This window comes from Anomalospiza imberbis, chromosome 1 (assembly GCF_031753505.1).
Source record: "Anomalospiza imberbis isolate Cuckoo-Finch-1a 21T00152 chromosome 1, ASM3175350v1, whole genome shotgun sequence".
NCBI lineage: Eukaryota > Metazoa > Chordata > Aves > Passeriformes > Viduidae > Anomalospiza > Anomalospiza imberbis.
The window spans coordinates 127,713,778-127,732,537 of NC_089681.1; the positions used below are offsets into that span (position 1 = coordinate 127,713,778).

Below are 18,760 nucleotides of genomic sequence, written 5' to 3' on the forward strand. Positions count from 1 at the left end.
AAAGGTAATGTCTGAATTATAATGTCTATAATGTTATGCCTAAATTTTATTTCCTTATATATAAGGAATATATGTATAACATATCATTAGTACAGTACATAAATTAAAAATAATTATGCAAAGTGTCTGCCTCCAAGAATTAATGCATATGTCATAGAACCATATTATTTACATCAACATATATATTATTCAGAGTATTAAAATCCCACTGCTATTAGCAGCCATGTGTAAATGGGGCGTACATCTACCTCAACATCTACCTTCTGGACAGCTTCTAAATCATTATTAACATAATACTAGAACACATATTTTGTGAAATCTTTTTTCTGTATGGATGAAAGTGAGGCTGTTAAAGGACCCCCATCTATGGAAGCAGAAGGACAATCCGTTTAGCATTTAGCAACTAAATACTCCATTTAGCAACTAAAAGAAAGGTGGTTGCATCTGACCCAGTCCTTTACTTCCTTCTCATCCTCTAATCTTATTTAAACATATAAAGTAAACACAAATGTTGTTGCCCAAGTCACCTGACTTCAGTCAGAGAAATATATGCTCCTTACTTACATGGGGCATTTTTTCATATCTGTTGCATTAGTGGTAGTTTCAGAAAATAACTTGGGATTTTATTTACATATCCTGAGCACTACATTCTGGAAATGGCAAAATAATGCATGCAACACTCATTTGACAACATGATTAATTCTACATCAATCAGTTGCTGTAATGGACATAATTATAAAAGGATGCTGTCTTTTCCTCATCTTCCTTCTTTCAAAGAGCTTATACAGCTTTGGACTTGTAGAGAACATCCTCACATTTCTTGTGAGGCAAATGCTTTGGAGTTAGTAACAAAAGAAGTGGAAATGCCTGTTTAAAAAGTTATGCTGAAAGAGTTACACTCCAGTTAACAGAGGTCAAGTAAGAATGACAAACGCTCACAGATTTCAACTTTGAAAGAAGTATTAAACTCTGCTTTTAGCAAATGTAATTGAGTTATTGAACTGTATTAAAGAAATATTTAAAGACAAGAAAACTGATTTATCACATGGACTAATAAGCAACTAATCTCTACACTGAGATCTGTTCTCTCTAAGGAAGACACCTGTGAGATCTCACAAACATCTGCGACATCCTGTGTTGGCATAAGGGTCATTCAAGGTCTTACAAACAAGTACACATTCATTTCCCCCACCCTGTGGCTTGGTATCTAAATGCTGCATAATGTCTAATACCCTGCTAAGGCCAATAGCTGCCTCACAGCCACATAAAGTGCAGAGATTTAAGAATCTCTTTAGAGAGAGGTTTATTTAAGAAACCTCCCCCTGTCACTAGGGAAACCCAGCAGTGAGTATCACTGACTCCATGTCAGCTGCGAGCAGACGCACTGGGACAGGTTTTCTGACACCAGCAGAGAGGTGATGACTGCTGCCTAAGATCACTGAAGATTCTGCCAAATATTTTCAGAATACAAATGTACAAATGTAGGCTGAGACAGACTACTGCATTTCAGCACAGTGTGCCTGAGGGACTAAGGAAGGTTTCTTTTGCTTTTCTGATTTTATGGAGCTACACAATGTACTTATCACTGGCTCTCCATATAGCAGACTGTCAGTAGAACTGCACAAATGGCTGCCGTAGATTTCCCACCACAATATTTTTTTGAATAGCAGACAAACTTTGCTTTCTTCCAACAGCTCCTTTATCATGTAGGTTTTCTGCATTGTGGTATGTGTGGAGTTTTTGAGTTGTTACATCCTTTCTAGACTTTTGGAACATATTAAGTTTGCTTAGCCCTCCCGACTTTATTTTGTCTTTCATACCTGGAACCAGGTATCATGTTGTGATCTTGTCAGACTCATAGATATGTAAGGAGAGGCCTTCAGTAAAAATCTACACTAGCTTTTGCAGAGATTGCTTCCTGTAGTTGTGAACATTCATTTATTTATTCAGAGTTCTGATGCTGGTGATGTTGTCTCATCAGATCTTACAAGGAATTCACAATTCCTTGACTGAAAGTTCTTGATGTGACATGCAGTCAGCATTTTCCTTATTTTTCAACTTAAGATGTTTATCTTCAGAAAAAAACCCTTCTGAAAGCATTACTAGTGTGGGTGCTGCAAGGCTGCAGTGAACAGCTGCTGCTCAACCTCACTTGGGGTGGCTTTAAAAAAAATACATGGAATTTTGTCAAGGTTTCTGGTTCATGGACATTATTAACAGACTGGGTGCATCTTGTAGGGCTGCTCTGAAAATCTGTTTCTGCAAATCCCATTAGTGGATGCAACAGCAGCAGTGACTGAGTTGGACTTGATGATTCTTGTGAGTCACTGCCAGCTTGAGAAATTTTATGATTCTATGACATTATAAACCTCCAAGTATCTTTAGATTATATGTCAGTATTTTGTGAGCCAAGGAATCTAGGTTTGTAATCTCAGGTTATCTCAAAGCTTAACACTTCTTTATGAAGTCAGTGGGACTGCAAATATTCCATCTGCTAGGATGATTAGGTTTTTCCAATGTTTCTGGCACACAATTTCTCACATCCCCAGTCTCTCACCCATACCTACTGCCACAGGCCACCCTAATAGCTTCTTTCTCTTTCCGCTTCTTGCCCTTGCTTGAACTCCTTCTCAAGGGAGCCCTATAAGAATATTGGAAAACATCAGGAAATATCATAGAAATTTTACTTTCAATCCTTTTAATGAAGAAGAAAATGTATTTTAAATATGAAAAATGCTTACCCAAGATCTGCAAGTTTTCTCTTTAGTTTTTCTGTATGCCCTATAGTAGGGCTAGTTGTTCTTGCTGCCTGAACACTTGTGGCACCATCTAGGATATATTTGTACATGGAAGAATGTACATTATTAATTTTAATTGGTACTTTCCATCCAGAATAGTTATGTATTTTTTCATAATTAGATACCCATACATGTACATGTGTGTGAGTACACAATTTAATCAGGAGAATTCTCATTTTTACTAAGATGGTGTAAACAGGAATAAAAATAAATAATTTCCAGAAATCAAAAATACACAAAAAATTTAATTAAAGAAAATCAAAAGTTAATATTGATTGAATTTGAATGAATATATAATAAATTGAACAACACAAAGTATTTATAGGCAAACATTCCAGTGAATCCATTTTTAAATTCAGCAGCAGTTTGCTTATGTTTATTTTGTACAGAATTAATTTGGCATGTATGCTTTACTTCCAAAATGACTCCTAAAATTCTTTTTTCTATTTTGGAGCCCAGGGTACCTTTTATGATAGGCATGCTAAGAAATAGTTAATCAGTTTAGCCCAAACATCTTAAACTGAATATGTAACCTAAAATCTAACCATTCTGAATTAAAAAACAAACAACGATCCCCTCCCCAAAACCTAAATGTAGCTTAGTTAATAAAGTCGCCCTGAGGCATCTATCAATTTTTGATCTCTTCTACCAATGCTATTAAATCCTAAAGAGGAAACAGGCTGCAGTACCTATAAAGCCAAAACAATGAATCTGTCTGGCAAACATCATGTGAAATCTATAGGGAAGCTAAAAGAAAACACGCTACTGTGTGTTTAAAAATTCAGACACTGTGACTCTTAAACATAAAGAGTGTTCCCAAATACCCTAGAGGAAGCAAATGAAGGTCAGTCATTCATGTCACTTGTGGTTTGGTGGCTTTTGCAATGTGACCTCAGACATCCACAACTTTTAACTGGAAGCAATGCTGGGTTTATGGATTTCTCTTAGTGTTGCTGACTTAAATTGAACCCTCAAAATTAGCCCGAAGAACCACAGCACTATCACAGGATAGTCAACTATGTGTATAGAACTTTTGTGTGTTGTTTTGTACATAATATCTGCCCAAGTTTTCATTTGAGCAAAAAAATTAATTTGCAATTAATTGGTTCTTAAATCCTCTGAAAAGTGGAAAATAAGCCTTTTGAAATGCCCACAGTAAAAGCCATACTATTTCCACCAACGTAAGTCCTTATGTTAAAAAAAAAATAAATTTCAAGAACAATTAAGCAATTTCATTCCAGAAAAGGTAACAAAAGAAATTAATACGAAAAATGACAAAAGCAAGATGAAGTGTCCGAAGAAGAAATCCACTACCCAAGGAGGTAGAAGAGAACTTTAGACAATGCACACTCTGCATCAACCCTACACTGTGCACACTTCTTTCCTGTTTCCTCTAACAGTTTCTCTTTCACCCTTAATGCATGCATCTCATTTAACCACTGCCAAAATTGTCACAAGAATTAAAACTTGCAACATTTATTTTCATACTAGCTATTCACAGGCAAGTGGCTTTTAGGGCAAGGGCTAGTAGGTTTTTTTGAGGAACTTCTTAAGGAAAGTCATGAAATTATAAAGTCCAGTGGTTTTGTGTTGGGCAAATAATTAAAGTATTTAGTAGATGGATGTTTTGCTGCTGTAGTAGAAAAAAAAAGCCTGGAGAGCTTAGCTGGAATACACAGCAGCTACCTAGAATGGCAAATTTCTTGTTCAAGCTTTTATATCCCTATGATCCCCCTCCCACACAGCTGGGGCCAGCCAGGGCCCTTTAAATAATGATGACTTGCTGAGGAAAATATTTGTGCTGGCTATGTGACGTAATAGACAATGGATAGGCTAGGTCCCAAAACCGGCTTCAGTGGCAGTGTGGATCAGAACCTACAGTGTCTTGCATGCAGGAATTATTCAATGGCAGCAACCAAAAACCAGAGCTGAAGGTGCCCTGCCTGGGCAGGACGGGACTTTGGCCACCCTGGTTGGGTGCATCTTCCCCGGCTCCTTGCAGTTCTTCAGAGAAAGTAAGGGAAAGCTGGTTTCTCAGAATAAATCACACAGAAGCTGTTTAATCCATCACCTCCAGCTGAAAGCTGCAGTAATGTGTGGCTGATGGATGTGGAAGGCACTAGACCCCAGTCCCCTGCCCACTGGCACACAGCACTTGCAGCAGCCTCACATCAGTGAGCACTGCCCACTGCGGTCACCTCGCTGCCTTATCAAAGGATGATGCCGTTGCACAAACCAGGCAGAACTGAAGAAAATTAAGTCATCACATATACGTGAAAAAGCTGTGGTTCAAAGCTCATCATTTTGCAATGAAACTAACCTCATGCCACTCCAGCCCCTCCCACAACACTCCAGGATCTCGTAAAAAAAGATGAAAACACAAATGTGAACTTGCTAATGCTCACTTCTGCTATTGAGAGACTATCCCATGGCCATGGGTGTGTCCAAAGAGATGCTCTCTTTCCATCTCTAAAAATCCCCACCTGAACACATAAAAAATGAATGCATTTCTCTCTGTCTTTTTTTTATTTTCTGAGCTGTATGAGTTTAACAGCCAAATTAACAATCATTTAAAATAGCATTGCTGCAACACTTGATGCCAAACAACTGCTCTACTATGTTTCTTTTTTTAGTAGGACTTACTAAATATGATTTTTTTCTACTTGAAATTATATTGGTCCGGTTAATTCTTACATATTACTCAGCAGAACCTGGATGCACCCAAAAGCATTGGTTGTTTACTTAACAGTCACAATGAGGAAAGCATGACAGCAATATTTAGACAAAGATTGTTTTTCAAACCTAAAATGGAAAGTGTGACACAATGGGTGGAATGCAATGCCCTATTCCTTGCACTACAAGGTTAATTTCCACCCATTTTTTATCAAAGTATTTTTCATATATCAGTTGGGATGTGCAGGATTTAGGACTTCCCTGACAAACCAATCACACATTCAAGCTGAGTTTCTAAAGGCACTATCTTATGTTCACATCCTTATATTTTCTTGCAAAACTCAAATATTGAATTTAATCTGGAAACCTTAGCAATTTAACCTAGTTACAGCTAGCAATTTCAGAACTCATGTAAAAATTCTCACAATATATTAACCTATCCTAAATTCAGTAAAGTTTCATAATGTTGTCTTTTATGAACTTGTGTGAAAGCCGTGTATAAAGCTGAAGAAAAGGGTTTAAATCAGTAGCAAGTCAGACACACAAACACAATTCTTCAATAAACTGCTCTTTTCAGTTAATTCAAACACGCCAAAGTCTGTTATAAAGCTATCTAGACCTCGTCCTGCAGACCCCACTTAAGAACAATTTTTTAAATGATACATTTTAACCTATGTGAAAGAATGCAAGGTGAATTGCTAAGAATTACGAAGTAGTGTCAAATGTTAATTCTGACTTTGAGATGCATCTGAAAAGGACAGCTCAGTGTTCTGTGACATATCATATTGTTAATTCTTGTAATAAACTGGGATCTGAGACATTTACTTGAGCTACATATGATTGTATTCTGCTTTATCCACCTAGCCTTTCAAGAGTCTGAATCAAATTAGTAACAATGAGGCCAATCTCCCCAAGAAATTTGATTTTTTCTGTAAATGAAAAATCTCCACTAACCTGTCATTAAACCTAGACTTTGTTTCCTCTCAGCAATTAAAAGCTGCAATCTGCTGTTCTTGCTTTACACTCCTTTCCGCACCCTCCAAAAAAATCATCTAGCAGTGCCAAAATCACATTATTTGAGTAAGTACACTGTGATAAGCATGTTTCTAATATGGAGGTGTCCCAAGGTCAAATAACTTTTTTTTTTTAAACAGAATACAACATTTTCTTAAGGGCAGTTTCCCCGTTTTTTTCAGTGAGTTCCAAGAAAGCCTGAAAAAAAAGAAAGTAAGCAGTTCCCTATCCCATTTTAAACTTTGTCCTTTTCTTATACTATCATACAAGACATTTTAAAGTTTTTGACTTCCAGGTAGGCAAAAGAAATTACAAGATGATGACCTTCTAGTTGCTAAGGTACTACTGCACAACAAAAGGTAGATAGCTGTTAAGTGAGCAAAATGATGCATCAATTAATTGTAAAAGAAACAGTAATACCTTTATCCTGTAAAATATTCCTGCCAGCTGGGTGATGCAAAGGAGATGCTTCAGAGCTGTGCCCAGATTTTGAAGGAGAGGAAAGTGGAGTGTCTCCCTGAGCATATGGGGAATGGACACCTCCTTTGTGGTGCTGTTCTTCTTCTTGGTTTTCAGATAGGTTGTCAAGTGAGATTGCTGCACTGCTAGCCACGGGGGAGAGGGAGGAAGCACCAGAATCTGATGCTGGTGAGGATGCTCTCATGCATAAGGGCAGTGGTGATTTTGAAATGTGCATGGGACTACTGTAACTGTGTGATGGCTGTTGGTATAAGAGATTATAAAGCAGGTTATACCACTTAGTAAGCAAACAGAGCAAGATTTACTTTGAACATGCAATTCTTTTATTCATTATTTAGCTTTCTATTTGTAGGAAATGCTGTAGCAGTTCAAGGCATTACCCTTTGATGTTGTTTATTGGTACAACACAGTGTTGTTTATTGGTATCTGCTTTCAGATTAAGTCAGAATAGGAAGAAACAATGAGCAAATATTGTATCAATTGTGGTAACAAATTAACAAATAGACAAATGCACAATTCAAGCTCCTTTCACCTCCTGCATAAATGAAAAGACCCGCTCTGCGTTATAAAGCACATGTAAATTAAAAAAAACAGGATTCCAGTTAAAACACAATAGAACCAAAAAAACAGGTGTGCTGATTCAAAAGGAGACTGGACTTGCACATCACTCAAGTACATTCACAGCAGACCGGCCACAGAGGAATAAATACTGCCTGTGCTACAATGAAAGGATAAAGACAGAGGATGAAATGACTTGCAGGGTAAATCTAGCACTCCACAGGAAGCTGGAAAGAGAGGGTAGAGCCCTTCTCACCTTTCGTTCCAGGCTGTCCTCCCCATCAGTTGAACTGATGCTATCATACAGCCGCGTTCTGGAAGGCCTCTGCCGCTTGTTCTTCACCGAGAGCTGAGCTCGGGTCTTCAGTGCTTTGGAGTCCAGTCTCTCTGTTTCTGGAACTGCTTCATTGAAATCTGTATGGAAACGTGATTTGAAACTGTTTAACAGAAATATCTTTCATTACTTTTTCCTAAGAAAAGGAATTGTACCAACAACTGCAAGCACATGCACTTTGCATAGAATCATAGAATAATTTAGATTAGAAAAGATTCATTTTACTTGTACCTGTACCTTCATAACTCCTATAGCACCCCCAGAAAAAATTATCTGCAAAAACAAATTTATCTGTACAGATGCAGCAAGGGCATAGAAAAAAATCAACTGCAAATATTTAAAAATTCAACTAAATATTCCCACTGTTACACAGATGACTACACAAACCCAGCTGTACCAGCCCTGAAAGTAGATCCCCTTAAGACTCCCTCAGAGGGAGTTGCATGTGCTTGGCCTGCAGAGAGTTCTCCTCCACCAGGGCACAAACATCTTCGTATGATACATGAAAACTGGAGAAGTATTGAATATAAAATAATGGAACAATGAAACCATCAAAGACACCTGATTCCTGAATGTCTCATGAGCAAAGTATACTGAACACTTCATATATGACTTGCCTCTACAGCTAAAACTAACATAGCTGTACCTGTCTTAGCTATCAACCATCCACTGAAATTAAATCTGAGTATTGCAGCAAATTTAACATTTTTCAAAGCTGCAGTGACTAAGACTAAAAACATTTCAAAAGGTGCCTTTGTATTTTATACTAGAAAAATAATAGATTCTTATGGTTTTAAAGATTTTTTTTCAACCCTCACAGTAAAAACCAAGCCATAATCCATTAGATAGATACATTTACTTGTCTATAGACTGCATTCAGAATACACTAATAAATTAAAATATGGTCTTACAGATATTTTTGCTTTTCTTCTATGTATAAGAGTTAAATTTTACTTCACATGATACTCCAGAATAACTAGCATTGTCTGACTGGCAATGATGCTTCTGCCCTAAGTACTCCACAGGAAAACTACACATGGCCACAGCATGAACTGCTTGTATTTATCCTTTCAGGTGTACATGCTTCTATACATCCCTTCGTTTCACTGCTGAAATGATGAAAACTATAAACAAAGGACAGCAAATGGTATTTACAGAAGTGCTCATATGGGCCTTAAAGCAAAAAACCATCTGGGCCTGGAACCTCCTACTTCCTCCGCCCCATCTTGCCCTGCTTCGTTGCAGTGGAACTGGTCTGCTGTCAGATGGTCTCTGCCCCAGCCACACGTGCTGCCACCCCCAGTCCCAGCTACCTCTTCTGCAGAGAGTGGCTGGCCCTCACAGCTCCCAGCACAAACCCACAACCTCACATGATGCTGCAGTAATCTCCCAACCCACTGGGGTGTCTGGAAAATCTCTCACATAGAAGTCATAATAGTTCTTATGTCACTCTCAGAGTCAATGTAATGAGACTTTCTTTCACCAGACGTTCAACCACTTGACTCCAACGTTCTTCCATCTGAACTATTTCAGTACCACTGTGAAGCAGGAAAGAGCTCGCCTGTACTCCCACTGCTTTTCCATTAGACAGGCTGACAAAATTTAAAATCTCCTTCTGTGAACTGATGTATCCCTGGGGATCCAAAGACACCCAGAAAGCAGAGACATAAAGTGGCTTGGATGGGAACTTGCACAGAGATGTCAAAGTCTGAGACTGTCAAAGCTGGCCCCAGCACTGAACTGTTTAGATTTCAAACCACTGACTCCTGCCAGTAAACAGCTTGATTGTCTACTGCAGACACAGCTCATGATCACTAAACCAGAAGGCTACAGCTGCACTCTCAGAATAAAGGACATATTTGTAAAGGAAATGCAATCCATAGTCTAGTATTCCCTGGCAAAGCAAAGGAAGAACAATGTGGGCCATGGTAGTTTTGATTTTCTCTTTTTAACTTCCACTGATGTTACTGGCAGCCCCTTAAGCTCAGTGTGAGGTTATGTTACAGCGTGAGGAGTCGTGCCGTCTTGGCAGGATGCTGAACACGGCCAGAGCACTGGCAGCGTCAGGAACAGTTTTACTCAAATGTTTGCAACCATCAGGTTGCATCCATTGCTCCTTCCCAAGTCTCCAACCATGCAAGAATGCAATAAACACCTCAGATCACACTGAAACAAAAACATACTAGATTGAATTTTAATTAAAACATTGTATTTTTACATACTCTAATTTTTTAATGGAAAATAGATCTGCAAACTTCCAGACAAAATTCTGGGATGTGGCTGTCTACATGCAGTCCTACCCCAGGAACCCAATGCAGAGGCTTGATCAAGAAGTATGTGTTATACTTGCCAAACATGAGCCAGAAAAGAGACTGGAGCACCTGTGTGAATGTCACAAAAGCAGTGTGCACAACCCACAGCACCAGAGGGACTCTACTCACCTCCAGCTGTCCATCGTGGACAACTCCCCTGCCCTTTACAGCTCCTCTGTAAACTTCCATGGGTTGATGGCAAGTTCTTTTCTTAAAAGGTTTAAACAAGAGTGATACAGAGATGCAGGCTCTTTGCAGAGCAAGTATCACTATGTTAGAGTCTGATACAGACCTCAGAAACTGACACAGAATTTACTGGAAAAGGTTTATGGAAGTCAAAGAGTACTGCAGCATATTTAAAGATATACTTATTTTTAAAAATGAAGTTTTTTTCCTCTTGTTAAAACCACAAATGCAGCCCGGAATCTAAGGTCTAACTATGCAGCTTCTGCTTTCAAAAAATTATTGCCGAATACCAATTTTTCCTAGCAAATAATTTGTGCTTGTATTCATGTGGTTAAACTTGGGTGTTTAAATTTAGAGATCATCTAGTCTAACACTCAGAAATAATTAACACTGGTGAAATTTCTCCAGGAAAATATTTTTGGAATGAAAAAAGGGAACCCTTTGAAAAATTTCATGCAAAAGCATAGATTAAAAATATAATTTTGAAGCACTGACACGCAGATTTTTAATACGGTACTAAGAACTTGCAACTTGTTAGAATGAATTTTAAAATTTTTCTTTTTACATGTACAAATTCCTGGATTTTAGCTCTTGAGCCATAGATGTGTGTTGACATTGTTACAACAGTACATGTAAGCATCATTTTTCTGAGTTAAGTGAAGAAAACATAATTTCTTCTCCTGAAACAAACTACTGGAAGGATTTGTGTTAACAGCACTGCTAAGTATTAAATGTTTTATAACGCTTAATGAGTCTCTGTGGCAGAAATACAGACTTTCTTGTCATCCTGGGTGCTTTTCTGAACTTCAGAGATTTCATTAAAATTAACACTTGACAGGAAAAAAACAGGTCTGTGAAGATGTGTGGAAATCAATTGCACAAGGTCTGCATATCACCTAATACCATTTCAGCAGGATTAGCTCTTTTTTATACACATAACTTGTTAAAAATGTAATTCATATTGATTTGTTTGTAAGGCAATATTGTTGGGGTCCACACTGCTAAAATATCAATTTTAATAAAACACCCCTGTGCTTGCTAGAAATTAATTTATTTAATAATGTATTGTTTTTTTTCAACAGAAAAATAAATAATATGAGAGTTTCTAGGAATCCTGGGCTGCATCAAAAGCAGGGTGCCCAGCAGGTCAAAGGAAGTTACTCTGCCCCTCTGCTCTCATGGGACCCCACCAGGAGTGCTGCTGCATCCAGCTCTGGGACTCCCAGCCTAAGAAGGACATGGAACTGTTGGATCAAGTCCAGAGGAAGCCCATGATGTTGATAAGGGGACTGGAGCACCTCCCCATGAAGACAGGCTGAGAAAGTTGGGGCTGTTCAGCCTGGAAATGAGAAGGTTGTGCAGAGACCTCATAGCAACCTTCCAGCATCTGAAGGGGCCCTACAGGGAAGCCAGACAGGGACTCTCAGGAACTCTAGTGACAGGACAAGGAGTAATGGTTCAAACTGAAAGAAGGGACATTTAGGTTAGATATGTGGAAGGAATTCTTTACTGTGAGGGTGGTGAGACACTGGAACAGGTTGCCCAGAGAAGCTGTGGCTGCCCTATCCATGGAAGTGTTCAAGGCCAGGTTGGAGGCAGCTTTGAGCAACCTGGTCTAGTGAAAACTGTCCCTGCCCATGGCAGGGGCATTGGAACTAAATGATCTTTAAGTAGTTCCAACCCAAACTAATCTATGATTCTATGATTCATAGGAGTTATGGTTTGGTTCAAACAAACCTTGACTTAAGCCATCCAGGCAGGTCACTTGCTTAGTATCTAGATTTTCCACTGGATCTCCTCTAGAAACTTCTCCAAAAGATGTCTGCCTTTCAAAAATGTTGTTGTTATTGTTAACCTGGCTTCCATTTTGCTTCATTAGCCTGAAAACTTCTGCTTCCAAGTCTTGTATCTGAAAGAAATACAACGCAGTATTACCAACAATATTCACCCCAATACACCCTCCCCATTAGACATGTTGTTTTTCCAGAATATCACACAGAATTGTCTCATTCTCCAAATACAAGAGTAAATGCTACTCACACGAGCTTGTAAGCCTTGAACCTCTACAAGGTGTGCTTTCTCCAAATCTTCTATTTTCTTTCGTTCAGCTTCCTGGCGTTTGATGAAGTCAAGTTCTCTTAGGGGGAAAAAAAAAGGATGTATTTGCTGTCATCAAAGCAATAGAGTGAAAAAAAAATGTGTTGCTACTCATCAGAAAAATCTGTCCTTACCAAATAATTTATCACTCACTTAGTAAGAACTATGAAACTGCAATCAAGACCAAACCCTAAGCAATTAGTCTAAGTGAATATGCTAGGCATATAAAAATGGCAAGAGCACCTTATCTGGAAAAAAAAATCTCAGTTCTCACTAATAATCAAAACAGTTAAACTGGTTTCTTTTTGTATGCAAAACCAATATAGATAAATTTATGCTGTTCTATGTTGTAGGACATAGAGCAAAGTCTCTATTTTATTAGAGTATGAATGTGCTCCTTCACAGAATGGACAATCTCTAAGTTTGCAGGTACAAATTGAATTTTCTAAAGGAAATATGTTACATCAGTTAAAGAGTCTGAGGTATTTAAAAACAACTGACTAGATCTTTTACTAATATAAAGCACAATGTCAATGGAAAGCTATCCAAACTCATTCTAGAGACTTGCCCTATCTCTTTTTATTTTGAATATCAAAGAAATTTGTGATAGAAAGCACACAGAATACAAACTAGTTTTGGAACAGTCACAAAATTCCAGAATAGGTAATGATATTTTGATATTCTAACCCCCTTTTTAATGGGACTGTATATTCATTTCTGCAATCCCAATTATCACTTGATATTGCTGTATGTCTTTGAGTTTTCCTCTTTAAATAAGTGTATTTCAGCAGAAAATGAAATTGCTGCTGCTGCTGTAAAAAAAAAAAAAGTAATTTGGGGAATGGAAGCTGTTACAGAAATATAAGATGTTATTATTCTTGCTAGCCACCAGAGAGAGGGGACTACATGAAACAGAGGGGGCCGGGAAATCATCAGTTAGCTCAATTCAGCTCAAATATTCTTGGCATCTACAAGAAGAAGAAAAATAAAATGTAAAATGTAATAAAACAATATTCTTTTTGATGTTACATAAGTACACAGTAGGAATTAATCCAGCTGATACAATACCCATACAAATTGCTGCAAACTTTGCTAATCAAATGCTTTGCTGTGATTACTCTTAGTTGTTTGCAATTACATGGAGCTATCTCCTAATTCTGAAACATATCAACCTGGAATGTTACAGACTAAGGTACAGTATGGCTACACCTTCAATACTAGCATTTTTCCACAACAGAAAGAGTCCATGCTTTTCATGAATAAAAAAGTGGAAAATAGTGTTTACCTTACAGGTGTTTAATAGTGGGTTTCATATTTCAAAATATATCACATACATGTTTTCTAACTGGCCACTAAGTAATTTGCTGAGCCTGGTGTAGCTGCTTACTTTTGCTGAAAATCCTTGATTAATTTCTTTGCCTTGTTATATTTCTTCTCCAGAGCCTGATACTGGCTTTGCGTCTCCTTGAGGTGCTCATTCACTGTGTGACACAGGGTTTGTGCCTCAATCCAATAACTCTCTAATTTCATCATCCTTTCCTTATTCTCCTCAATGTTCTGCTGGAGTTGGGTCTTCTCCAATTCCCACCTCACCTTCTCATTCTCAGCAGCCTGCAGCTGAACAAAGGAGTGGAGATGCAGTCCATAAAAAGCTGCAAAGTGCAGCCTAATAGTTCAGGATTAATTCAAACAACACAAATAGAGAGAATCAGTAAATCAGTAACCACGACAGCAATATGCTAGCAGTGGGAAGAGTGTTCCAGGACAAAGAAAACAGGCTGATACATGCATTATTCTTCCTCATAAAACCAAGCAGAGTTCTTGCTCAGTGTTCCAGTGCAGCCTCTATGCTTCTCTGGGTTATACTAACCTATTTGACTGGCTGACATTTAAAAATGTCAATAGTGGAGTACTCAGGCAAACTGCAGGGTTAATCAGCCAGCACATGGGATGCATTTTGCTTTGTGCACGTGACTCAGGTGCTATAAAGCATTCACACACTTTCAGAAAATGATGACATTTCTTATTTTGAGAAGGAGGAATTCGATTTCCAGGTTTTTTTGTTTTGTTTTAGTGCTCTCATTTGCTAACTGAAGCTACCTGCAGGTTTCAGTGTTTGGTGCTGGATAAGGGTAGGGTTATACAGCATCTTGTGGGATTTAGCTCCTATAATTTAGTAAATAAAATATGCCTTAACATCCCTGTTTATTTATCAAGAGTTCTTAATTTGCTCTAGGCAGTTCTGCTAGCATTATGGATGATACACACCAAAAAAATTAACTTGTTTGCAGCTCTATTAGTATTATACCTAAATTAGTCACATTTTCTTCAGCTCTATTGAAAAGACAAGGTAAAAAGGTCCAACACTAAAAGGCACATTAACCCTAATTTTGCAAATGGATTTGCACACAGGAATGTTTACACCCACACACTGATGCCATCAAGTCAATGGGCCTTGGCACAATCCCAAGGGATCGACTGTGGCTCCAATTGCTAGATTGGAACTGAAAAGCAGAGGAAGCAAAGATTTTTGTCTTTCTGGACTGAGACTGGACAAGAGAAATTGTCCTTACAAGAAACAGTTGCACTCTGAATTTTTTTTAACAGTAATTTATGGAAATTTGATAAACACTATGCAAAATACAAAATAATAGTGAGTGCAAATGCTGCTGGAAAGAAATAATAATCAAAAATCTTTTAATCAAGTATAATTTTCTCTTTTCCTTATTTTTATGTCTCTTATAATGTACTCAGACTCAAAGAGAAGGCTGTCATTATAAAACCTAGTATTGCTGAACAACTGAATAATCAGTTAGGTTCCCATAAAGATTACCCTAGTACAAAAAAACCCAATTGTTTTTTATTGCTACAGCAAATTTAATTTATCAACTAGCAACTGATTGTGAGATAATGTTTTCTTTTAAACTGATCATATTTTTCCTTCCTAGACTATCTTTTAAAGAGAACTGCAACAATATGAAACAACACTTTTTCTTCTGCATATAAAAATAATTTCTATTAAATACCTTTTAAAAAATCAGTTTTTTAAAAAATGTCCATGATGGAAAGTAGCGTAGGGATACTTTAACATCACTGGTAAATAAAAACCTATTAACTGCAACTTGGATATTCAAGCCAAATATAATTTTAAAACCAGAAAAAATGCATCAGAATTTGAAAACTAGCAATCTGCCATTTAGTCATTATGATACCCCTTAAAACATATGTTTAACTGAAGCTACAAAAGTTGGCACTTTCTTTTAATAGCAGCACTTAAGATTTTTACTCAAAACTTGGAACAAAGAATATACACCAAGACAAGATTTAGCTGAGCCATTGTGCTTCTTAATCAGCCTTTAATAAGGATGGTGACTTCTCCACCCACATAAAGACACATCTCCAGATCTGATTTTGCATGAAGAAAAAACCATTATGTACTAACTATATATTGATTCTTACCTTTGTCTTCAGCTTCTGAATTTCAGCTTCTGTAACTGCATGTTTGATTTGCAACTAGAATTGAAAACATAGAATAAACAAGTGAAGTCACAGAGAGTACTCCAGTATTTTTAAAGCCTGTGCTGCAAGTTGAATACCTTATTACATAGCAGAAGGCCCCGAAGAGTGCTGCAGTGCAGTAGATTGTAAATTAAAATGTCTAGCTTGCAAAATGACTCAGTCTGTGCAACCTAATTAAAGATAGGATGCCGTCTAACCACTCATAATTTCAAATCAGAACATCCAATCTGTTTAGCAAAACCAAATGTCTTATGTTTAAAAAAATTAGATGTTATCCTGCTGGGCTTTGCTCTCCTCTGATGTGAATGTGAAATATGTCCCAGTGCTGAAAGTCCCGCTGCACTGATTAAAGCAGGCACATTACAAATAAGCAAATATGGAAATAAGTGATTTAACAACTCAAGAAGTCAGGAAAACCTTGAGGGAAGATTCCACACATTTGTTTCATGCAAGAAGAAAGGTAAACTGATGCTATCCTTCACCAATAGCTGGAGTTACTCTGCACAAGCCAGCTAATCTCAGTTGAGGGCAGTTAAACGAGGAAAGTGTAAATAACAGCAACAGCATTCAAGCAACAAAGCGACTGCAAGCAGATTAACAGCCCAGGCAGTGTGCTAAAGATTGTAGTTACATCACCAAGCAGCCTCAACAACAGGGGATCTGTACAGGGAAAGGGCTGGTGTGGAGGACCTGGCACCCACCTGCACACCTGCTGTGGGATTTCTTCTGTACTAACCCACATTCGTCTGCTCCTGTGGAGTGAACAGTCTACTACAGTCTACTACTACAGTCTACTACTACAGTCTACTACTCTGAGTGCATTAGGCAATGTCCTGAAGCACCTTTAGTTTTGCCACAAAGGTCTGCTATTCACAGGCTGCAGGAACACTCTGAAGTACAAACTGAACCACAGTTCAGCAGCATAACCCTAATCCAAATGGAAATGATCATGCACATGTACCCAATACTGGCCTGCACCTCAATCCCTGCTGCTGTACTATTTAAAGCAGGCAGCTTGGGCAAACTACTGACGGGCCCCAAAACCTCACAGTGAATCAGTGACTTGGGTACGTTGGGTATGGAGCTGAGGACAAGGTCAAAAAGTGAATTAATTACAGCCTGAGCCAGCACTGCACTGGAGATAAGGCATTGTCCATTAATTATGAATAGAATGAATAGTTACGGAAAAGCATGTTTTACATGCAGGTTACTTCTCTTACAAGCCAAACATGAGCTTTTGGGAATAGTTTATATGAGCTAATAGAGTATATGAGGTCGTTGTACTGAACCACAAACTAACATCTCTGGTGAAGCAATGGCTACATTCTTGAAGAACAAGCTGTTAGTAAGAAAATGTGCAAATTAATCAAAGGAGAAGTTCTTCTGGAAGAGAGGAATAATTTTCTAAGTAATGGAGCTATCACTGAGCTGACCAGTAAAAGTATCTCTGAAAAATTCTAAACCAATTTAGAAATTCCCTTTTCATGAAGTCTCTTGAATGCTGCTTCTTGTGGCACAGGAAATGCACACACTCAGATACAGTTTGATTTGCAAATCAGCCTTAATTAATCTACTGAATAAACCTAGTCCTTTGAGGTGGAGAATTCCTCAGTTAATGCTGGACAGAATAAGGACACACCAATTCACCATTTAGGAATCTTCTTTCCAATACTCATTTCTTGGTCATGGTTTCCAAAGGAGACTGTAAGAACTCCTAGTCCCCACAATCATCTGTTACTTATGCTCACTTTTTGACTTTGCACTGAAAAGTGTTATGACTCTTCCTGTGCTCAGTGAGAGCAGATGTAAGATTTCATTTCAAATGAAACCAGGCACTGACTACAGCAGCTTGCAGAGACACAGGTAACCCATGGATCACAGGGGAGCAGGGCTACTGCTCCAGGATGGAGAGGTGCCACTGCAGCTGGGAACAGGGCACTTGGCAGCCCTGGAGCTGGTGTAATGGCAAGAAGTTGACAATGAAGCTACTGCACCTAGTAGGCCAGGAAGCTGAGAAGGACACACACCTTTTTATATACATATTAGAGGAAAAAAAGGAGATACTTCAATTAGAATTTGCATGAGGTTACTTGCAAGTTTTGAGTTCAGTCATTCCTACAATTTTCAGAGATTGAGAACTGTTTTTTCTCCCCACTGCATTCCTGTTAGTAGTGACAAATTATTAAAGAACCATCTCAAAACATCATGGTGCTTATAAAATGCCCAGCCTTTGCTTAGTTCTGCTACACTGTTCTGGAATGAGATAAAATCAGGGGAATAATGGATGAGCTAGATTTTCCCCTTTTCAGACTTCATAATGACATCAAAAAGCCAAGACTCAAAGCCTTAGGCTACCTGCTGACAGTCTACTCCCATCTCTTCTGAAACCTCACAAATCCACATGGAGCACTTAAAGAGCTTATTATTACATACAAATAAACTCCAAATTGTTGCATAAATGACTAGCTGCTCAGGTACAGATGGTTTTTAACAGTTATTTTTGTGCTCTCTGTTATTGAATTTAAAAAAATGAGTACTGAGTACCCAGTCAGATCACTGAAACAGTACATGGTACAGCAGATCCCACTGAGGCAGAAGAAAGAAGACACTTTTCTGCTTAACAGAAAAATGTGTAAAAAAAACCCCAATTATGCTTGTAGAATAGATGAGAAATGCTAACATATTTATAGGTTAGACTAAACAACAGGCAAGGTCAATTATTTGGCAAGAAAATCTGAACTCCATAGCTATAGTTTTTTAAGCAAGTTTACTGACAGGAGACCAGAAAT

General features: G+C 38.1%; 1 protein-coding gene across 8 annotated transcripts in view; it reads right to left on the reverse strand.

Annotated features, from left to right (window-relative positions):
• Nucleotides 1–18,760, reverse strand: part of PPP1R9A (protein phosphatase 1 regulatory subunit 9A) — a 125,449-nt gene that overhangs the window by 8,242 nt on the left and 98,447 nt on the right. For 6 of the 8 annotated variants that reach the window (XR_011005523.1, XR_011005522.1, XM_068210767.1 and 3 more), the window contains 8 exons: nt 15,912–15,965; nt 13,840–14,069; nt 12,396–12,492; nt 12,093–12,264; nt 7,780–7,937; nt 6,906–7,206; nt 2,742–2,829; nt 2,564–2,641 (listed from right to left, as the gene is read on the reverse strand). Coding sequence is in view for 6 of the 8 variants with exons in the window: in XM_068210767.1 (XP_068066868.1) it covers nt 2,564–2,641; nt 2,742–2,829; nt 6,906–7,206; nt 7,780–7,937; nt 12,093–12,264; nt 12,396–12,492; nt 13,840–14,069; nt 15,912–15,965 (1,178 nt within the window). In the remaining 2 variants the exon portion in view is untranslated. The remainder of the gene's footprint in view (nt 1–2,563; nt 2,642–2,741; nt 2,830–6,905; nt 7,207–7,779; nt 7,938–12,092; nt 12,265–12,395; nt 12,493–13,839; nt 14,070–15,911; nt 15,966–18,760) is intronic. The other 2 variants (XM_068210809.1, XM_068210800.1) reach the window with 1 other exon arrangement.